Source organism: Danio rerio, chromosome 20 (assembly GCF_052040795.2).
Source record: "Danio rerio strain M-AB ecotype USA chromosome 20, GRCz13ab, whole genome shotgun sequence".
Taxonomy (NCBI): Eukaryota; Metazoa; Chordata; class Actinopteri; order Cypriniformes; family Danionidae; genus Danio; species Danio rerio.
In genome coordinates, this window is record NC_141040.1 from 53,210,543 (window position 1) to 53,234,336 (window position 23,794).

General features: G+C 44.7%; 1 protein-coding gene and 1 long non-coding RNA gene across 6 annotated transcripts in view; one reads left to right on the forward strand and one right to left on the reverse strand.

Moving 5' to 3' along the window:
- The window catches only part of cd109 (CD109 molecule), a 153,144-nt gene that overhangs the window by 90,661 nt on the left and 38,689 nt on the right, over positions 1–23,794 (forward strand). For 2 of the 5 annotated variants that reach the window (XM_087298642.1, XM_087298644.1), the window contains exon 33: positions 1,529–1,954. The exons of the other annotated variants lie outside the window; for them this stretch is intronic. In XM_087298642.1, the coding sequence (XP_087154768.1) occupies positions 1,529–1,722 (194 nt within the window). In that variant the 3' untranslated portion in view covers positions 1,723–1,954. Of the gene's footprint in view, positions 1–1,528; positions 1,955–23,794 lie in introns of those variants that run through there. 5 annotated transcript variants of the gene reach the window in all.
- Positions 17,184–19,607, reverse strand: LOC147839495 (uncharacterized). Its single transcript, XR_015519063.1, has 5 exons — positions 19,501–19,607; positions 18,420–18,543; positions 18,162–18,245; positions 17,804–17,846; positions 17,184–17,707 (listed from the first exon to the last, which is right to left on the reverse strand). It is a non-coding gene; the product is annotated as an uncharacterized LOC147839495 (long non-coding RNA).

Here is a 23,794-nt window from a genome sequence, read left to right on the forward strand (position 1 = left end):
AACTACTTATTTAAAGTGAGTTGAAACAACACAGTTTTTGAGATTTCATAGGGACAAATTACTTTTTTTTGTCCAATCCACATAAATTTGTTAAAAGTGTTAAGTTAACAATCAATTTGTGTTGGGACAACATGAATGAATTATGTGGAACCCTGAATTTTTTTACAGTATATGTAAAGTAAGTTAAGTAAGTGAAGTAAATAAAGTTAAGTAAGCAAAGTTAAGTATGTAAAGAAAGTTAATTAGATAAAATAAGATAAAGAAAGTATGTAATGTAATTAAGTTAAGTAAGGAAAGTTATGTAAAGTAACTTAAGTAAGTAAAATAAATTAAGTAAGGTAAGTAAATTAAGTAAAGTAATTTAAGTATTTTAAGGTTTGTTAAGCAAGTATGTAAAGTAAGTGAAGTAAATAAAGTGAGTAGGTAAAGTAAGTTAAGTAATTTAAATAAATAATGCAAGTTAAGTAAGTAAAGCTAGTTAAGTAAGTGTAACGTGCTACTAACTCTACTTAATTTACTTAATTAACTAAGTAAAGTAAGTTAATTAAGTAAAGTTAAGTAAAGGTAAGTAAAAAAAGTAAGTTGAGTGAAGATAAGTAAATAAAGGAAGTATCTTTAAGTAAGTTAAGTAAGTTAAATCAAGTAAGTAATTAAGTAAAGTTATGTAAAGTAAGTTAATTATTTAAAGTTAAGTATACGAAAGTAAGTTGAGTAAAGTAAAGTAAACAAAGTAAGTAAAGTTAAGTAAATAAAGTAAGTAATTAAGTAAAGTAAATAAAGTTAAATATGGAAAGTAAGTATAGTAGCAATTTTCTTTAAGGAGGCTCTCTCAGTGGTCAAGAAGACAAATTCTTACCCAAAGTGACTTTTAAAGTTTTATTCTTTGCAAAGACGGTCACACGATCATACATCAACAACAGTTTCTGCAAAGAGTAAGACAGTGACAGTGTGTTTATTTTTTATCTAGTTTGTAATACCCACAAGGTCATCAGTGACATACAGGGTGAATCACAGTTACATCAGCACTCAACTTCATTTTTGACCATCTACATTTCAGCCTTACATCCCATCCGAACACATAGTTTGTTAAATCACCATGTACATATGCAGATCTTGTCTGGTGATAAACAGATGTTAAAGTGGTCACACTTCGTGTAACTTAAACAGGTAATTCATGGAAGAATAAAATATCAGACCTTTGTAACTAGGACAAATGACTATATAAAATGAATATAAGATGAATAAAATGAATTTCCCCCACATAAGTTTATTAAGTGAAGTTAAGTAAAGGTAAGTAAGAAAAGTAAGTTGAGTAAAGTTAAGTAAATAAAGTATTAAAGTAAGCATGTAACCTAATTAAGTTATGTAAAGTTAGTTAAGTAAAATAATTAAGTAAAGTAAGTAATTAAGTAAGTAAAGTCATAGTCATTGTTCAAAAATAAATGCATTTCATTTGTTCATTTGTTTTGTGAAATGACCGTCACTGCAGGTATTTCAGTGTTGTTGTTTATTGTGTTGTGATCTGCAGGCCGGAGGACGGTGCGCTCCTACACGTCTGAGAGGAGACGGGACATGTCAGTGTGCTCGTTCTGTGGCTCAGATTGTTCTCTGTGTGGGACTCAAGGTTTCATGACTGACGGGACGCCGTCCATCAACAATCATCCACTTCTAGCTCTGAGTTTGACTATAGCGCTCATCCTCCTCCTACACATCTACAACTAATCACTGTTTCACTAAACCACTACTAATGTAATCAATAACATTATAAAGCAAGCAGAACTGTGTATAAACACTTATTTCTAAACAATAGATGCTGTAAATGTGAAGGATCCTCTGTAAATGATGGTAAATTTGCTAATTTAATCCAGTGCAGCTGTGATTGATTTTAATAAGAGTGTAGAGAAAGTTATTTTACTAATGAATACTTAATTATACTTAATAAAAAAAAAACATTGAGAATTCATTACATGAATTTATTTGTGATGAAATAAGTTGTGCTTATTAGATTTTTTCCTAATGCATTTACTTTTATGCATTTATTAATATGCAATTTATATATAAAAAATGCAACAATATGTTTTTTTTTATTCATTTTTATTTTGATAATAATTGACATTGTAATTCATGGTCAGTCGCACAAGTGAAATGTAACTGTAAATGTAAACACTGATTCTCACATTCCATTTTATTATTATTATAATCAACTGTAATAAATGTTATTAACGTTTGATTATGATTACTAATAAACGTTTTTTAAATTATTTAAATGCACCTTCTTTATTGTTTATATATATATATATATTTATATAGAGAGAGAGAGAGAGAGAGAGAGAGAGAGAGAGAGAGAGAGAGAGAGAGAGAGAGAGCATCCAGAAAGTATTCATAACACTTCACTCTTTCCACATTTTTTTATGTTACAGCCTTATTCCAAAATGGATTAAATTCATTTATTTCCTCAACATTCTACACACAATACCTCATAATGACCATGTGAAAAAAAGAGTTTTTAAAATTGTTGCAAATTTATTTAAAATAAAAAAGCTGAAAAATCACATGTACAGAAGTATTTACAGCCTTTGTCATGAAGCTCTAAATTGAGTTCAGGCACATTCTGTTCCCCTTCGGTTGGGGAACTTCAGTGCCATAAGTGGATGAAATCCACGATGGGAGGATTCGGATCAGAAGCCGCTTGTCTGGAGAGTATTGAACGGGCCAATGAATGAAATTAATTGGCAGCCTAAGCTTGCGCAGGTGTGCGGCATCTGCAATTATCTCAGCATATAAGCACACCTGAAGCCAGCACACGCCATCCTTTTCGCTTCAGATCCTTTCTGAGTGAGTCGATGAGGGTTCCTCTTGCTGATCAGCACTTCAGAGCGAACGAGTGTGTCTCCCGGTCCAGAGTGGGTCTTCGCGGTGGCAGACGGTCGAGCTTGGTTTCTCCCTTGCCTGCGGTTCTTTGGGTCCGGTCCTCCAGAGCGGTGCGTATTGTTGCAAACTTTCCTAAAAGAGCAACACAGTCGTGCAGCACGTCCTTTTCAGGATGGCGCTCCGACTGTGCGTTTCTGGATGCGGGGGTTTACGGGCTCCGGATGATGGACACGATCACTGCATTGCATGTTTGGGGGTCCAGCATGTTAATGCGGTGCTCACGGGCGGTTCATGTCGTCATTGCGATGCCATGACCGTTGCACAGCTAAGATCGCGGCTAACTTTCGCAAGAGAGCGAGCCACCCCAGTTGCCTCCTGTTCTAAAAAAGCAGCGGGCGCTCGGGCAGATCTGAGGGTTTCAGCGGGAGATAATCCGCCGCCCACGGGCTCGCGGACCTCTCGCTCCTCACGGCGCTCCATCCAAGCTTCGGGTAGTGGGAGTGATCCGTCTAACCAGATGGTAGCTCTCACACTCGCTGACACCGGAGATCAGATGTCCTCCGCGGCATCGGAGGGTGGGCTTTCACTGTCCGACGAAGATCCGGACCCGCTCGCCCCCTCCGGGCAGGTGAGCGCTGTCAAATCGGATCCTGAAGCGGACATGTTAGCCGTGCTTTCCCGGGCTGCTTCGGCCGTGGGGTTGGAGATGGTTTATCCCCCAGCTCCGCGGCCGGACCGACTAGATGGGTGCTACGTAGAGGACCAGAAGGCGAAGCCTTCGAAGCCTCTCGTCCCCTTCTTCCCGGAGGTGCACAGTAGGCTCACGCAGTCTTGGAGGGCACCTTTCTCTGCCCGTGCTGCGTGTGCCTCCGCCCTCACCGCCCTTGACGGCGGAGCTGCCAGGGGGTATGAGGCGATCCCGTCAGTGAATCGCGCTATCGCGGTCAATCTTTGTCCGCGCGGCGCCTCTACGTGGCGGGGTTTGCCCCGCCTCCCGTCCAAAGCCTGTAGGTAGTCTGCCTCCCTCAGAGCCTGAGCTTATAAGGCTGCGGGCCAGGCTGCTTCTGCTTTGCACGCGATGGCCACCTACCAGCGCTACCAAGCGCAGGCGCTGGCCGAGCTGCACGAGGGCGGGTCCAACCCAAGCTTATTACATGAGCTGCGCACCACGACCGACTATGCTCTTCGGACTACTAAGTCCGCCGCGTGTGCGCTGGGGAGGACGATGTCCACACTTGTGGTTCAGGAACGCCACCTCTGGCTAAACCTGGCCGATATGTGCGATGTTGATAAAGTTCGCTTTCTTGACTCGCCCATATCCCAGGCTGGCCTGTTCGGCGACACCGTCGGTGAATTCACCCAGGAATTCAAGGCGGTGAAAGAGCAGTCGGATGCGATGGGCAATGTCATCTATTGGCGTGGCCGTAAGCCCGCTCCGCCCGCCGAGCCATCCACCTCCACTGTTCCTCGCCGAGGGCGCCTGCCAACGAGTGCTGCCCCGCCCCCGCCTGCGCCTCCGGCCAAGCGGGCGCGGCGTACACCTCGAAAGCAGGCAGCCCCTCCTGCCCAGGGCGCCGTTAAGTCCGGTAAACGGACCGTGAAGCGTCCCTGAGACAGGCCATCCAGAGAAGAGGAAACTTGCTCTTTTCCTGCTGGAGGGCGGGGCCCCGATAACAACGGTACTTTTCAGTGCCACCAAAACATCAGTAAAAGAGCACTTTTTTCCTTCCCCGGATGTGACAGCACGAACTCTGCCAGTCCGGGACGCGCTGCCTTCCGGCTCGCAGACTCTACGTGCTTCGCCAGTGGCTCACGAGCGCTGGGGGGACGGTCTCCCTTCCCTCAGCCCTCCAGCCCCCTCTCCGGAGTCAGGGTGCGGAGCCAGAGCGAATCGCTCTCCTCCAGCTCTTCCGCGGGACCCTCGTGCTTCCCGGATCAGCACACCCACTCCGCGCTGCCCCACCGCTGGTACGTCAGCGATTGTAGTATGACTCCATTAGCGAGGGCTCTGCCTGCCTGGTTAGCGCGGGCCAGCCCCTCGCGGAGGCTCATACGCACAATCAGACTCGGTTACGCGATTCAGTTCGCGAAACGGCCCCCCAAGTTTACGGGCGTGTATTTCTCCAGGGTCAACCCCCTGTCCGCCCCTGTCTTGCGAGAGGAGATTGCTGCCCTCCTGGCGAAGGGTGCAATCGAGCCGGTTCCTCCAGCCGAGATGGAGAGTGGGTTTTACAGCCCATACTTCATCGTACCCAAAAAGAGCGGTGGGTCACGGCCAATCCTAGATCCGCAATCCTAGATCCGTTTTGAACCGCTGTCTGCACAGGCTGCCGTTCAGAATGCTCACGCAGAGGCGCATTCTCCAATGCGTTCGTCCTCAGGATTGGTTTGCAGCCATAGACCTGAAGGACGCGTATTTCCATGTCTCCATTCTTCCACGCCACCGCCAATTTCTGCGGTTTGCGTTCGAGGGTCGAGCGTGGCAGTACAAGGTCCTCCCCTTCGGGCTCTCTCTGTCTCCGCGGGTCTTCACCAAACTCGCGGAGGGTGCCCTAGCGCCCCTTCGGCTCGCGGGCATTCGCATACTCAATTATCTCGACGACTGGCTGATTTTAGCCCACTCGCGGGAGCAATTGATTATGCACAGGGACAAGGTGCTTCGGCATCTCCGCCTACTGGGGCTTCAGGTCAACCGAGAAAAGAGCAAACTCGCCCCCGTGCAGAGGATTTCTTTTCTCGGGATGGAGCTGGACTCGATCACCATGGTAGCGCACCTCTCCGAGGAACACGCTCGCCTGTTGCTGAACTGTCTGAGGGAGCTCGACAGCAAACTAGTGGTCCCACTGAAGTTCTTTCAGAGGCTCCTGGGGCATATGGCATCCGCAGCCGCCGTCACACCGCTCGGGTTGCTCCATATGAGACCACTTCAGCACTGGCTTCACGATCGGGTCCCCAGACGCGCATGGCACGCGGGCACACACCGGGTCTCGGTTACTGCGCTGTGTCGCCGCGCCCTCAGCCCTTGGAACGACCCCTCGTTCCAAGGGCCGGTGTGCCTCTAGGACAGGCGTCCAGCCATGTTGTTGTTTCAACAGACGCTTCCAACACGGGTTGGGGGGCCGTGTGTTGCGGGCATGCGGCTGCGGGCCTGTGGAAGGGTGCCCAGCTGCATTGGTATATCAATCGCCTAGAGCTGTTGGCAGTGTTCCTCGCTCTCCACCGCTTTTTACCGGTGCTGGAGCGGCAACACGTGCTGGTCAGGACGGACAGTATGGCGGCGGCGGCGTATATCAATCGCATGGGGGGTATGCGCTCTCGCCGCATGTCTCAGCTCGCCCGCCGTCTGCTCCTCTGGTGTCACCCGCGGCTGAAATCGCTGCGCGCCATTCACGTTCCAGGCACGCTCAATCGTGCAGCTGATGCGCTCTCACGACAGCTGTTACACCTTGGAGAATGGAGACTCCACCCCGAGTCTGTTCAGCTGATATGGGCGCGATTCGGGGAGGCCCAGATCGATCTGTTTGCTTCCCAGTTCCCAGTTGTTTTTTTCCCTGACCGAGGGCTCTCTCGGCACGGATGCACTGGCCCACAGCTGGACTCGGGGCATGCGCAAGTATGCGTTTCCCCCAGTGAGCCTGCTCGCGCAGTTTCTGTGCAAGGTCAGGGAGGACGAGGAACAGGTTCTGCTAGTTGCGCCCCTTTGGCCCAACTGGACCTGGATATCAGAGCTCTCACTCCTCGCGACGGCCCTCCCCTGGCGGATCCCTTTGAGAGTGGACCTACTCTCTCAGGGACAGGGCACCATCTGGCACCCTCGCCCCGATCTTTGGAACCTCCACGTGTGGTCCCTAGACGCGAGGAAGACTTAGGTAACCTACCGACTGCGGTGGTTAATACCATCACTCAGGCTAGAGCCCCCTCCACGAGGCGCGCCTACGCCCTGAAGTGGAGTCTATTCACTGAATGAAGACTCCCGAAATTGCCAGATTAGTGTTGTGCTCTCTTTCCTTTAAGAGAAGTTGGACAGCAGGCTGTCGCCCTCCACTCTCAAGGTTTACGTGGCCGCCATCTCCGCTTATCATAGCGCGGTAGCTGGCGGCACCGTGGGAAAGCATAACCTGGTCATCCAGTTCCTTAGGGGTGCTAGGCGAATTAATCCATCTCGCCCCCCTCTCATGCCCTCTTGGGATCTCGCCCTCGTTCTCACGAGTCTGCGATCCGATCCCTTTGAGCCACTCGAATCAGTATCTCTAAGATTTCTGTCCCTGAAGACAGCTCTGCTGGTTGCGTTGGCCTCCATCAAGAGGGTCGGGGACCTGGAGGCATTTTCGGTCAGTGACTCGTGCCTGGAATTCGGGCCGGATTACTCTCACGTCATCCTGAGACCCCGCCCCGGTTATGTGCCCAAGGTTCCTACCACCCCCTTTAGAGATCAGGTAGTGAACCTGCAAGCGCTGCCCCCGGAGGAGGCAGACCCAGCCCTTTCTTTACTTTGTCCACTTCGCGCTCTGCGCATTTATGTGGACCGTACTCAGAATTTTAGATCATCTGAGCAGCTCTTTGTCTGTTATGGCGGTCGGGAGAAGGGAAGTGCCGTATCGAAACAAAGATTATCCCACTGGATTGTGGATGCCATTTCACTCGCTTATTCGAGTCGAGGTCAGCCGTGTCCCCCGGGAGTACGTGCACACTCCACTCGGAGCGTTGCATCCTCTTGGGCGCGTGCACGCGGCGCCTCTCTAACAGACATCTGTAGAGCTGCGGGCTGGGCGACACCCAACACATTTGCAAGGTTTTACAATCTGCGAGTGGAGCCGGTTTCCTCAAGGGTATTAGGTAACCCTTTGGTGATTGAGGAGACAACTCGGTAGGGTGTTGAAACACGCTTGCTGCGCCATTCTCCCTAACACGGAGGTACGTGCGCCTTTTTATCTGTCAGTAAAGTTCCCCGTCAGGTGAGCCCTGCAGATTCCTCCGTGGCCCCCAGCACTGACTCAGTGGAGGAGTCACTTGCTGGCCCACTACGTTGTAGGTCTGCCCGCTGGTCAGCCCGCGTTTTGGGTATAGGTGCCTGCTATGCGTGATCCCCACTAGGCGATCCCATATGCTTATTCCGCCACGGTTAAGTCCCCCCCCTGGGCGGACCCGTGTCTTCCCTCTCCGCTAACCACGCTTTTGCTATGAGCACTCCCCCTTTTTAGGGCTAGTCCATATGTAAATTCTGCCATCTATCCCCCCCTTGGGTAACAGATGGCCTCCGCAGCGTCCTCCCTATCGGGATTGCACGCTTCCCAACGTACTGTCGTATTTCCTAGAATTATCTAGATGCTCACGACTTCCCAAAAAATATATCTAAATCCGTAAAACTTCTGTTGAAAAAGGATAAATTAGGGCCAGGGACACGTTGGAGGACCGTGCCCCCCATGATGTGGGTGCGTCACGCTTGCTTGACTATCTCCTCATCGGGGGTGTTGGTAAGGTGCAGTCATTATGGCGCTTTCCATACTTCTCCCATCGTGGATTTCATCCACTTATGGCACTGAAGTTCCCCAACCGAAGGGGAACGTTCGAGGTTACAGAAGTAACCCTTCGTTCCCCGAGGAGGGGAACGGAAGTGCCATACTCCATCGCCATAATGACTGTCCCTTAGCTGTTTTAAAGTCTCTTCAGCTTAAAAGGATGGCGTCTGCTGGCTTCAGGTGTGCTTATATGCTGAGATAATTGCAGATGCCGCACACCTGCGCAAGCTTAGGCTGCCAATTAATTTCATTCATTGGGCCGTTCAATACTCTCCAGACAAGCGGCTTCTGATCCGAATCCTCCCATCGTGGATTTCATCCACTTATGGCACTTCCGTTCCCCTCCTCGGGGAACGAAGGGTTACTTCTGTAACCTCGAACGTTTCCACTGATCATTCTTGAGATGATCAGCAGCTTCATTGGAGTTCACCTGTGGTCAATTCAGTTGATTGGACATGATTTGAAAAGGCATACACCTGTCTACATAAGGTCCCAGGGTTGACAGTGCATGTCAAAACACAAACCAAAGATTGTCTCGAGGCACAAGGCTGGGGAAGGTTACAGAAACATTTCTGCTGCTCCGAAAGTTCCAATGAGCACAGCGGCCTCCATCATCCTTAAGTGGAAGATGATTTAACGGTTAGGACTCTTCCTAGAGCTGGCTGGCCATCTAAGCTGAGTGATCGGGGAAGAAGAGCCTTAGTCATGGAGGTGATCAATAACCCGATGGTCACTGTCTGAGCTCCAGCGTTCTTCTGTGGAGAGAGGAGAACCTTACAGAAGGACAACCATCTGTGCAGCAATCCACCAATCAGGCCTGAATTAGTGGCCAGACGGAATTTGCTAAAAGGCATCTGAAAGACTCTCAGAACATTAGAAACAAAATTCTCTGCTCTGATAAGACTAAAATTGAACTCTTTGGAGTAAATGCCAGGCTTTGCGTTTGGAGAAAACCAGGCATCATCACCTCATCACCAGGCTAATACCATCCCTACAGTGAAGCATGGTGGTGGCAGCATCATGCTGTGGGGATGTTTTTCAGCAGCAGGAACTGGAAGACTAGTCAGGATAGAGGGAAAGATGAATGCAGCAATGTACAGAGACATCCTGAATGAAATCCTGCTTCAGAGTGCTCTTGACCTCAGACTGGGGAGATAGTTCATCTTCCAGCAGCAAAATGACCCTAAGCACACAGCAAAAATATCAATGGAGTGACTGCACAACAACTAAAAGACCTAAGAGACGCCCAAACCTAAATCCTCTTGAACATCTCTGGAGAGATCTGAAAATGGCTGTACATCGTTGCTTACCATCCAACCTGATAAAGCTTGAGAGGTACTGCAAAGAGGAATGGGCAAAAATTCCCAAAGACAGGTGTGCCAAGCTTGTCATTGCTGCCAAAGGTGCATCAACACAGTATTGAGCAAACGCTGTGAATACTGATGTACATGTGAGTTTTCAGCTTTTTTGTTTTTAATAAATTTGCAACAATTTCAAATTCTCTTTTTTCACATTGTCATTATGGGGTATTGTGTGTCGAATGTTGAGGAAATAAATTAATTGAATCTATTTTGGAATAAGGCTGTAACATAACAAAATGTGGAAAAAGTGAAGCGCTATTGTTGGAATATCAAGCCAATTCCATGCATGTTCAATAAGAAACGGTCTGGAGAGGGTTTTCTTTAATGCCAAAAATATTAGTAATTTATTAGATACAAATGAATAATTCAATGACAGAGCTCTGGGTTACTTTACCCCAATGCAATACAAGAATAACATTCAAGAGGTTCGCAACTAACATACATTTCCTGACTCCAGTATATATACACAACTGATATTAACAGGTGGAGTTTTGGTTTAACGTCACTTATCAGTCATTCTGCAGTCCCTTGGCTCTTTGTAACACCCAGACATACTTCCTCTTTCTCCAACCTTTCTCTGCATACCAGAACTGAACAATTACGTGCATCTTTAGTATATGTCAGAACTTCTAAAAGAATCATGACAACTTGTGACATGTCTACACTGTAGTTCTGGAACAAAGGCCACCACCCTCAATTTATTCTTATTCTGCTTTTCCACTTGTCAGCAGTTCTTCTAAAAAGTATGCAGCACAGTAAAAAAGAGGAAGTTTTGTCAGGTCAGCATGTGCTATTATACAAAAAGAAAAAGATTGATTAATATGTTGTTAGTCTAAACATTTTTCTGATAAAAATAAAAACACAAAAGTAATAAAAATAAATTTCTTTCTTCCAACAATATCAATACTTTCCGGATGCTCTGTATGCAAAGGAATGCTTATTTTGGTTAAATTTGCTAACTGACAACCGTCGCTCGTTAATCGAATATTAACCTTTAACTGGTCAGATTAATATTAAATTATTATTTAATTAAAAAAAATTTGGTTTTTTGTGTCTATTTTGTGACTGACACAATAAAAGTTGCATTTTAAAATGCTGATATAATTTAACATGCCAACATAGAAAGCAACTCCGAACAGTTTGAAATTGAAGGGTGAATCAATAACAGAATTTTGGGTGAACTATGCCTTTTATAGATTGTCCCGTGATCACATGAGTGTTTACGAGCAAGTATCGTAATGCGCTTAAGATGTGTTTGTTTTTATTAGTGGAGATCCGTGAGTGTGTTTTACTGAGGTTTGATCTCTGATGGATCCACACAGAAGGTTTTCTCTGCCACCTCATTAGGGCATGGCTGAGATTTATTTTGAAAGTATGTGCAAGTTAAAAACTATTTCAGTTCATTTGATTGATCTGCGGGTGACACAGTGGCACAGTGGGTAGCATGATCACCTCCCAGCAAGAAGGTCGCTTTTTCGAGCCTCGGCTCAAGCCTGATAAACAAACGGACTAAGCCGAAGGAAAATAAGGAAAGGAATGATTAATCTACTTGTAAGTGAGCATGTTTTATCAACAATGCAATGTACTACAATGTTTGTTATTAAATGCACAAGGGATTAGTTCACCAATTCTGTCATCATTTGCTCATCCTACACTTGTTCTAAACCTGTAACCACTGACTACAGTAGTATTTGTTTTCCTAATGTAGATGTCAATGGTTACAGGTTTTCAGCTTTTTTCAGACTATCTTCCACTTAATGGTCAATAATTAATGAGTCAATTTTCATTTTTGGGTGAAATATACATTTAAATAAATTAATCCCAGCTACACGAACAATACATATATATATATATATATATATATATATATATATATATATATATATATATATATATATATATATATATATATATACACCAGCTACACCAGCTCTGGGGAAAAACAAAAGAGGCTTAAACAAGTCTAAGCTGGTCATTTTAAAGTACCAAAGCGAGGCTGCGGTGGGAAGATGTATAAGACCGGCACTGTAAACATTTCAAAATGCAGAAATGGTGTAAACATCACTTTAAAATAATTCAGTTCAGTTTAATTTAAACTATTAAAAGCAGATTAGGCACCAAACAACATCACAATCTCTTTAGGAGTAATATGCTTAAGTGTACTCCAAGGTTTCAGTTCATGGCAGCAGTTAAACACAGTGGGGACGCTTCCCTCCTTTAGCCTATATAACCCGGTGAGTGATAAAACAATGCAGTCCTCTGGAGCACACCCTCATGTTGCCTGTAACAGTGTTGTCCCGGTACTGGAGTTTTAAAAATGTCCATTTCCCGCTAACATTCAAGCGCCGCTGACCGCATTCATAAAAACCGCTGATTTGCCAGAGTATTCACCGATGCTCAACAGAAATGACTGTGATTGGTTGTGAAGGTCATCAGATCACTGCTCTTCACCCAGTGCAAACACAGATACACAGACACTGGAGCGCGAAGCAGCCACGAAGATCAGTCGAGTCATCAAGCGAATCGCTCGTCTGTGTTTGTACTCTGTAAACTGATTACCATATCGGCCAATCACAGTCATTTCTGTTGAGCACATGAACACAATGACAAATCAGCGCCAAAATTCAATATCGTGACAAGTCTTAATAAAGTGAAAGAATCAGTTAGTTAATTTGAGTTTAATAAATGACGTCTAAAACGTGTTTTTGGGAAAGAAAAGGTTTTCACCATTCATTCAGAACGGACCATGGGGTCACTTGGCGGTGAAATTATAAATTTGTGTCGCTTTCTCTTAGCTAATAAGATATACAGCTACACAACGTTCCTATTACTCCAAGCGATACTTTCGGGTTTCTTCCCACCGCAGCCTCGATTATGCTTTTAATCAGTGAAATCAGTCTGTAGCTGGTCAGCCTGGTTTTAGAGGGGGTTTGGCCATTTCCAGTGTTGGGATGGTATACAGTTTAACCCAAAGAATAAGCAGTCTGTCAGATGAAGAAGAGCCAGAGTCAGAGATTTAAATAAATAAATGAAGTTTACTGAAGATAGTTTGCAGTTTTGTCAGCAGAAGTTGAGTTCCTAGGCCGCTCTGCTATTTCTAGGTATCTTGTCTGACTTTTGTGGCCACTACTATCTAATGGTAACCGACTAACATGTTATTTAAGAACTTATTTATTTATTTATTTAACTATTTCTTTCCCAAATAATCTGACCTGTTGTGGTTAGTGACTTAGCCAATGTCACTGTTTAGATGCCATCAAGTCTAAAATATTTAATAAAAATATTGAGAAACAGGATGATAAAAACGATAAACGTTGGTCCATGATGAGACTGATTGGAAAGCAGAAATCCGAATCCTTCACCAGGCTGGTTTCAGCCATTTCCTGGCTGGTCTTAGCTGGTTTTAGCTGGTCATTACCCAACCTGGCCAGCTCAGACCAAGCTGGAAATGTCTGAAACTTGTCTGAAAGAGTATGGAAGGGCCAATGAATGCCAATGAATTGGCAGCGTAAGCTTGCGCACGTGTGCTTCATTGCCAATTCTGTCCGCATATAAGCACAGGTGGAGCAAGTAAATGCCATCCTTTTCGCTTCAGAGACTTTCTGATCGAGTCGATGAGGGTTCCTCCGGCTGTGATCTAGTGATTCCGAGCGAACGAGAGCATTCTCCCGGTCCAGAGTGTGTACACGCAGCGGCAGACCTTGCCTGGCGTTCTTTGGGTTTGGTCCTCCAAAGCAGTGCGTATTAAGTTGCAAACTTTACAGAAAGAGCAACACAGTCGTGCAGCACGTCCTTTTCAGGACGGCGCTCCGACTGTGCGTTTCTGGATTGCGGATAGCCTTTGCAAAAGGGCAAACCACCCTAGTTGTCCCCTGCTCTGCAGCGGGCACTCGGGCAGATCTGAGGGTTTCAGCGAAAGATAATCCGTCGCCCACGGGCCCGCGGACCTCCCGCTCCTCCAAGCGCTCCATCCAAGCTTCGGACGGGGGAAGCGATCCGTCTAACAGATGGTAGCCCTTATGCTCGATGACACCGGAGACAAGACGTCCACCGCGGCATCGGAGGGTGGGCTTTCATTGTCCGATGATGATCCAGACCCGCTCGCCCCCTCTGGGCAGGTGAGCGCTGTCAAAACGGATCCTGAAACGGACATGTTAGCTGTTGTTACGTAGCGGATGCACCCCGCTACGCACATAAGTTTAAGGATGACCTCTATAAAAAGTGGTCACCCGGAGTCCCCGTTCCTGTTCCCCCAAGCACACACACACAGGCCAAGTTGTCAATAAAGGGTATCAGATTTATTAAACAAAAACATCAAAATCAGAATCAGGAAACAAAAAGGCCAAAACAACAAACAAAACAGGGTACGCTACCTAATATTAAACCTCTTACCTATACCAAAAATAAAATTCCATAAATAAAGCATACAATTCTAACCTCCACAACTAACCACAAAACAGGAGAAAACTGGACAAAAGAAAAAGGGCCTTCCCGTTGATCATTCAGCATTAAGGTAAAAATTAGCCACAGCTAACACATGATACCGTCCTAGTACCGTATTTAACAGAGTATCTCACCAGATGACTTTAAAACAGGGTTGGAGAAAGGCATTAAACAATCAGCCACCGCTAATGCAGGTTTCCGTCCTATTACCGTATTTAACAGAGTATCTCACTGGATTACTTTGAAAAAAAAGGTTTCAGACAGATCACTGCCGCACAGAGAACTCAGAGCGAACTGCTCAGACACACACAAAAGCTAGGGGAAACAGGAAGAGAACTCGATGAAGAGCGTCAACGGCGTGCCTTTATAGCTGGCGCCGCCCCTCTCACAGCTGCACCTGATCTCCGCTCATGTGGAGAGAGAGAAAGAGATAGATAATGGAGGAAACACACACAGGAACAATACACACTTGCATTGTCAAAATTAATGTTACTCAATATGTAACACCGTGCTTTCCCGGGCTGCTTCGGCCGTGGGTTGGAGATGGTTTATTCCCCAGCTCCGCGGCCGGACCGACTAGAGGGGCATCCCCTTCTTCCCGGAGGTGCACAGTAGGCTCACGCGGTCTTGAGGGCACTTTTTTTTCCAGCTCATCACTCTTGACGGTGGAACGGCCAGGGGGTATGTGGCGATTCCTCAGGTTGAGTGCGCGATGGCGGTTAATCCGTGCGGCGCCTCTTCTTGGCGGGGTCCGCCTCATCTTCCATCCAAAGCCTGTAAGTTATCTGCCTCCCTCGGAGCTAGAGCTTACAAGGCTGCGGGCCAGGCGCTGGCCAAGCTGCACGAGGGTGGGTCCAACCCAGGCTTATGAGCGTCGCACCGCCGCCGACTAAGCTAAGTCTGCTGCGTGTGCGTTTTGGAGGACGATGTCCACACTAGTGATCCAGGAGCGCCACCCCCAGCTGATATGCGCGAAGTCGACAAAGTCTGGCTTCACGATCGAGTCCCCAGACGCGCATGGCATGCGCGCGCACCGAGTCTCTGTTACTGTGCTGTGTCGCCGCGCCCTCAGCCCTTGGAGCGACCCCTCGTTCTTACAGGCCTGAGTGCCTCTAGGACAGGTGTCCAGTCTTGTTGTCGTTTCAACAGACGCTTCCAACACGGGCTGGGGGGCTGTGCATTGCGGGCATGCGGCTGCGGACCCAGTTGCATTGGCATATCGCCTGGAGCTGTTGGCAGTGTTCCTCGCTCTCCACCATTTTTTTCCGGTGCTAGAGCGGCAACACGTGCTGGTCAGGACGGACAGTACGGTGGCGGCGGCGTATATCAACCTTATGGGGGGTATGTGCTCTCGCCGCATGTCTCAGCTCGCCCGCCGTCTGCTCCTCTGGAGTCATCCGCGGCTGAAATCGCTGCACGCCATTCATATTCAGACAAGCTCAACCGTGCAGCCGATGCGCTCTCACGGCAGCCTTACGTCCTGGAGAATGGAGACTCCACCCCGAGTCTGTTCAGCTGATATGGGCACGATTCGGGGAAGCCCAGATCAATCTGTTGCTTCCCCCGCGATCGCTCATTGCCAGTTGTTCTTTTCCCTGACCGAGTACTCTCAGCACGGATGCACTGGCTTACAGCTGGCCTCAGGGCATGCGCAAATACGCGTTTTCCCCAGTGAGCCTGCTCGCGCAGTTACTTTACGCCGAGAGAAGCTGGAGAGCAGGCTGTCGCCCTCCACACTCAAGGTAACGTGGCTGCCATCTCCGCTCTCATGACGCGGTGGCTGGCGGCACCGTGGGAACGCATAACCTCATCATCCGGTTTCTCAGGGGCGCTAGGTGAATTAATCCACCCCACCCCCTCTCATGCCCTCTTAGGATCTCGCCCTCGTTACACGAGCTGCGTCAGATCCCTTCGATCCTCGACTCAGTATCTTTCTGTCCCTGAAGACAGCTCTGCTGGTCGCGTTGATATTGATTAGAGGGTCGGGGACCCGGAGGCATTTTTCGGTCAGTGACTCGTGCCTGTAATTGGGCTGGCTTTCTCTCACGTCCTGAGACCCCGCCCGCGATATGTGCCCAAGGTTCCTACCACTCCGTTTTAATACCAGGTAGTGAGCCTGCAAGCGCTGCCCTCGGAGGAGGCAGACCCAGCCCTTTCTTTATTGTCCAGTTCGCGTCTTGCGTATTATCCGGACCGCACTCAGAGTTTAGATCATCTGAGCAGCTCTTCGTCTGTTATGGCGGTTGGCAGCAGGGAAGTGTTGTATCAAAATTAAGTTTCCCACTGGATTGTGGATGCCTTTCTCTCGCTTATCAGAGCCGAGGTGAGCCGCGTCCCCCGAGAGTGCGTGCGCACTCCACTCGGAGCATCGCATCCTCTCGGGCGCGCACGTGGCACCTCTCTAACAGACATCTGTAGAGGTGCGGGCTGGGCGACACCCAACACATTTGCTAGGTTTTACAATCTGCGAGTGGAGCGGGTTTCATCAAGGGTATTAGGTAACCCTTTGGTGATTGAGGAAACAATTCGGTAGGATGTTGAGACACGCTTGCTGCGCCATTCTCCCTAACACGGAGATACGTGCGCCTTTTTATCTGTCAGTAAAGTTCCCCGTCAGGTGAGCCCTGCAGATTCCTCCGTGGCCCCCAGCACTGACTCAGCGGAGGAGTCACTTGCTGGCCCACTACGTTGTTGGTCTGCCCGCTGGTCAGCCCGCGTTTTGGGTATACACAGCAAAATATGGGGACCCAAAACAACTCTATGGGTGTTAATTTCAACACTTTGAAAGTGTCTCATGGGGTCCACTCAAAACAGAGTTAAATCAACACTTTCAAAAGGGTTGGCACATTGACACCGAAGTAAGGGTTAATTTTCACTCTGGGCAGAGTTAAAAATGTAACTATATTTAACACCGCCTGGTGTATTATATTGTTATTTTATTCAACTCTCGAGTGTAAATATGGTAAAAAGGTCAAATAGACTGTAAATTACAAAAGAAAAAACATTTTATTTGAAAACATTCACCACTTCAACAATTCATTCAGTTTTTAAAATGCAACAATGTCAAATATGCTTTAAATGTTTTATTAGTACAGACAGTATCAACAAAATATGTATGACCAGTGCTCAAAAAGGCTGTTTCAGTCCTTTAGTCCAAACTTGATGTTTCATCAGAGCCATTTGAAAGTTCATAGCGTCACTCATAGTTTTCTTCTGAAATTACATTTTAAACAACTTGGCGTGCAAATCTTTCACTTCTGGTGTTTCCTTGGTCCTCCATATCAAACACAGCAGTTTAAATGAAGGTATAAATGCTGTAAACTTGTGTGAAAACAAACTGGAGCTAGGAAATCTCATCAAGCATGTCCTGTGAAAGATGTGCTTCCCAGCCACAGGATGACCTTTATATACATGACGATGTACAGTAGTAGCTGCTGATCGCTCGTCTGGTGGTTCCTGATACATGGATATAGGGTGATGCTCATCTAAGAACTCTTCAAGACTCCAGCATGGCTAAAAAAATGTTTGAAAACAAATTGCAATCAAATTCTATGATATATTTAAAAGAACATTTAAAGTAAACAAAACATTCAAGAAATCTAAACTCACCTTTTGAAAATCTTCATGATGATCCACAACTTGACTCTCCCAGCTGGTTGAGGTGACAGGATATGGAAAAGTAGAAAAAACACATACATCACTGTTGGATCTCCAAAAACAATTAGGTTAACCACTATGACTAGAACTGGAAAAACAAGCAGCTGTCTGTCCAGAATCCTCAATTTAACACAACACTTGGAGCAAAATTTAGAGGAGCTTAAAACCTTTTATATCATTTAGTGATGCTGACTTCCCCAAAATATTGGCCACAGTGTAAAAAATATTCATAAACTTTACAGTTTTCGGTAAGCGTGTGCGTGCGTGTGTGTGTATGTGTGTGTGTGTGCGTGCGTGCGTGTTTCTTTACCAGATTCAACTTGTTAGCCTTTCAGGTCCAGTATTGACGCCACCTTTCCTGGAGTCTAGCAGATGTTTCAGGTCCAAATATAATCTTAAATATTAGGATAAGCAGAAGAGGAAAAGTGCAAAGCAAAGAGCAAAACATTATTTAAGTAACAGTTCACCCACAATACAAAACTTATCACCTTAATGTCATTTGTTATGCTTTAATGCTCTAATACCCTCTCAGCTTTGTGAAACAAATACAGAACTTTATCAAACATACCTTCATTATTATCACCACATATGACCAAGAAGGTGTGCTTGATCATTCCACCAACTATAATACACCATCCGTCTCTAATCAGCCACCGTCACAGGGTCTTGTGTTATTGTATAGAGAACTGTGGCTGTTAAAAAACAACAACACATTAGTATCTAACACATATGCATAACCTTTAGATAAAAAAGAGAGATAAACATCACAAAGTATGCCTCACACTTTTTCAGATATCTTTTGATTCAGATGTTGATTATTGATAGTAAATCTACAAATCAAACCTGTATCATCATTAGGCTGCTCAAATATGAATCAGTTGATTAATTTTACAGACAGGTGGCTGTTTACAACGCACTAAATTGTCTTAAATAAAACGGAAATGTTGTGTACAGTACATGCTAAGTTTAGCCTAGTTTTAAGCACAATATCATGCGGGAGAAAAAGCTTGACTAAGATGTTCCTGACTACACAAATAGCCTAACTTACTAACGTCAGACATCCCGAGTTGGGAAAAGTAATTTTCGGGGGATACAGAGTTGATTTGCGGGAGGTAGCGGGAGAGATGAGAACCTGAAGAGCAATGGGATGAGTTGCGCGCGACGTACCTGAAGAGCGGTGGGGGTGACTTGCGCGCGACGTACCTGAAGAGCTGGGAGGGATGCGGTGGAGAGGGGTGTGCAAAGTGTTTAATGACCGGGCGGGAGACGCGCGATTTCCGGGAGATTATCATTCATTTGCGGGCATCTACTTGGGCATCTGGGAGTCTCTGTGCATTTGCGGGATAACGTTAACGTTAGTCCCGCAACTTCCGGGAGACTTCTGTAACGTTAAATGTTTGAGAAAGTGCAAACGCGGTCATTTAAAGACATTAATGTTAACATTCCGACTTTAATGGTTGTCAACACTTAATATAATTCATGCGTACGTTATCACGTCTATGGACTAACGGTATATGGACGGCCACGAATGAACCAGTTTAAAAGGGCCGCGGTGTTTAAAATAACCAAATTAACATACACTAATAACAAACAATCATATGTTTTAGTCAGGAAGCCTTTTACAAGTAAGCATATGTTCATTTACTCACCAGATATGTTTTAGAAACTCTCCAGAGCTTATGGAAACCGTCCTGTGTTGCCGTTAGCATCCGGGCAGAGTAGGCTAGGCGCTCCGGGGATTCCCTCGCTAGTTTGCTTCGAATTAAAGGAGAAGTGTCGATTTTATTTTACAAATGGGTAACAACCACAACGCACAAAATGGCATTAAGCGTGACAGAAATGTGTTGAACATGTACATTTGATGTTTTATGCACTATGTATGCGTGAGCACATATAAAAACATTCTTGAAAAGAAGTCAATAGTAATGCAGTTAAGCTAGATACACAAACGACCATGAATGAACCACAGAAGTTTAAAACTGTCACTCCATTCTTAAGTTATTAACTTAACAATATGTTTACAACTGTATTTCCTTAAAGAAAGTCAGTAAAATACCAATATTTAGGTAGTTTGACTCACCAAATGGCGTCTGGAAAATTCTTCAGTGACTGGGGCTGCATGAATTCCCGGATGGTGGAAATAACACCACCAAGTGTTGAAAAGATAACTCCTTGATTTCGCACTGAATAAAATCAATTCTAACTCTAATTATATTCATTTATCAAAATCTAACTCTTTAACGTCAACACTTTACTCTGAAATGCTTCAACACCGAGAATTTAACTCTGATGAATTTGCTGTGTAGGTGCCTGCTATGCGTGATCCCCACTAGGCGATCCCATATGCTTATTTCGCTACGGTTAAGTCCGCTCCCCTGGGTGGACCCGTGTCTTCCCTCTCCGCTAACCACTTTTTTCTATGCGTACTCCCCCTTCTTAGGGCTAGTCCATATGTGAATTCTGCCATCTATTCCCCCCTTGGGTAGCGGATGGCCTCTGCAGCGTCCTCCCTATTGGGATTGCACGCTTCCCAACGTACTGTCGTATTTCCTAGAATTATCTAGACGCTCACGACTTCCCAAAAAATGTATCTAAATCCGTAAAACTTCTGTTGAAGTGGGATAAGTTAGGACCAGGGACACGTTGGAGGACCGCGCCTCCCATGATGGGTGTGCGTCACGCTTGCTTGACTATCCCCTCATCGGGGGCGCTGGTAAGGTGCAGTCATTATGGCGTTTTCCATAGTTCTCCCATACGTGGATTTTCCAAGATCAAATCCACTTTATAGCACTGAAGTTCCCCAACCGAAGGGGAATGTTTAAGGTTACAGAAGTAACCCTTCGTTCCCCCGGAGGTGAACGGAAGTGCTATACTCCGTCGCCATAATGACTGTCCCCTAGCTGTTTGAAAGTCTCTTCAGCTTAAAAGGATGGCGTTTGCTCGCTCCAAAGCTTACGCTGCCAATTCATTGCATTCATTGGCCCGTTCAATACTCTTTCAGACAAGCGGCTTCTGAACCGAAACATCCCATACGTTGATTTTCCAAGATCAAATCCACTTTATAGCACTTCCGTTTCCCTCCTCGGGGAACGAAGGGTTACTTCTGTAACCTCAAAAGTTCTTCTCTGTGATCCAATTTCCTGACTAACTGTCTTGTGCACAATATTAACAAAATGGCTCAATAAATGGTGGTTACACCATCTTGACATTTCAGAAATTTGAGGTTACAGACTAAATTCCCCAAATTATTATAATATTTAAAACAATTGTGCTATATTTACCTTTATTTACTATTAAATATGTCTAATGTAAAATTATGCCAAACTAGCCGATACAATGTTTCATTGTGGCTTTCACATTTTTTAAACAAGGTAAACTATTTGGTACCAATTTTTTTTGGTTACACCATATTGACATTCTTGCAACAATCCCCTAAAAATTATCTTAAAATGGATTAAAACCAAAAAATTAGACTTGGTCCTCAAAATAGAGAATGTACACACTGCTACGAGTGTGATATTGCGTTTATACAACAGTTTGACGACATAATTGTGTATATAAAAACAACATCAAACCTGGAGAGTTTCTTGCATGTGGAACTATTTTTTTCCACATTGGATTCAAATCATAAGCTGAAAGTTAAACAGTTGAGCATGCATCTTTTAAACTTTAGATCTGTTGTGTCTGCTTTTTGCTGGCTGTATGTGGGCTGAGTAATACACAAAGGGTAAAGAGGCTGTAGGAGTTCTGATATTGCAGAATATCACATGGCTATCAGCCAATCAGATTTGAAAACCAGACAGAACTGTTGAAAAAAAAATAAATTATATATATATAAAAGCGGGTTATAATCGCACCAAAATGCATTAAAAGTTAAGTGAATTATAACAGGGTGAACTTTTCTGTTATCATAGTGCGCTATTTGTTTAACACTTTAAGGTGACGTGCTGACAGACAGACTGACTTACTGACTCGTGCGCAATTCGTGAGGCTAGCAGACACGACATAGCTTTCAGTTAAGATGAACACAGTTTCCATAACCCTACTTTATTTATAGATAAAGGTCTGGGATTCTGCATACAAAGACTTTAACGTTATCTTGCTGGCGTTTACTGCCGTTTCAATTTACTTCAGGATGCATTAATCCCGCTCTGTAGGGCTATTAGGAGACATTCAGAAATATTCCTAGCAAATCTAATACATGTTGGAGACATACTCAATACATACACGCACTAAATCGCACTTCAGCAGTGTTTATTTGAGAGCGCACCAGAAGATCTGCACTTGATAGCGTATATGAGGGTATGTAAGAAGTTTTGTGCACAAGCCGAGGAAATCGGTGCGCAAGCAGATATTGGCATGCTCGTATTAACGTTACATAAATGCGATTCGACGTGTAATATACTGCGCTCACCACATTTCTCCATTTGTCATTGAAATAACGCCATAGGTAGGCTAGTTGGTAGATTTGTGTAAAAGACCTGCTGCCACAGCTGGGAGAAATCCTATAGGAAACACTTAATATTAACTTAATCAAAATTACTTAAATATACCTCATAAAGCTAACTCATTGTAAGGGAACCCATTCCTGAAGCACCCTACACACTGTTTTTGAGCTAATCGGAAGGCCATACAAGGTTTGGAGGTCTGTAGCTATTGGCGGAAAGTTAAAGAACCATTAAAGAGCAGTGGAGTCGGAAAGATTCTCCACATTTAAATGTGACAAAGCAGTTATTCTATCCATAATTTTATCTTCATGTTTATTTATTTATTAATTTTTTCGCTAGGGTACTGACAATATTTTCCAAATCCTTATCTTAAAATGCTCAATTGTTAGTTGACATATCTCATTTTTTCACTGTGGAATCCAGTCCGATCTCATGAGGAAATGTAGCAATTTTACGTTTTGTCAGTGTAGTCCAAATGCCTTCTCTTATTGCGAAAATTTTTAGGAACATTTCCTGTATATGATCATTAGTCAGTGCAGCGTGCGGGAATGATCACGTTACAGATAATATAAGATGCATCCCATACTGGGGTTTCACAGTAACAACATAACCAGTTCGAATTGCTTCATTTTAAAGCAAAAATTCAAGAATTCTACAGATGTTTTTCATATATTTCGATCTTCGTTTTCACATTTGAGCAATTCCAGCGTAATGGATGTGACATTTGCAGTAAAACCTTAACATGTAAATTCACAAACAAGAAAGTATATGTTTACATGATATTGAAACATCTGTTTAGGTTTTCCAAAATATACTAACAGCAGAGTTATTGGATCACAAAAATATCAATCTGTAAACATATTTTCTATTTTAAATTAGGAAAATAAACATGCATTATGGATGTTACTGACTTTTTTTGGTCAGTTTACAATATACAACATACTTTGTAGAATTTCAGTGAATTAAACTGCACAACCCAAAAGAAACAATGCTAATCAAAAGAGTTGGATCACTATAGAACAAACATGACTGATTTAATTTTTTTTGACATTTTTTACATTTATGAGGAAAAAAGTGTCATGATGGATGTGACATCTCTCCGTTATGGATGTGACCGATGTGAAATTTCCATATTTGTGACTTTGGTAAATCAAATAAAATTGTTTGAAAACATTGACAGAGACATTTTTGAGTATTTTTTGAGTAATTTAGAATACAAGCCTACGCAAAGACTAAGAAAAGGTTTTGCTTTTTTGGTAAAAACTTTTTAATTTTTTTAATTGCAAGGTTGACATATGAATGGAATTGCTCATTCACAATGGACAGAATGGACATTCTACCACACAATTAGTGGTGGCGATGTGTTTACTTTGCTGCAGTTTTACCTGATAAACAAGCTGATAAACACACTGAAGATCATGCTTTATGGCCCGTTTCCACTGAGTGGTATGGTTTGGTTCAGTACGCTTTTATGGCTGTTTCCACTGTCAAATGG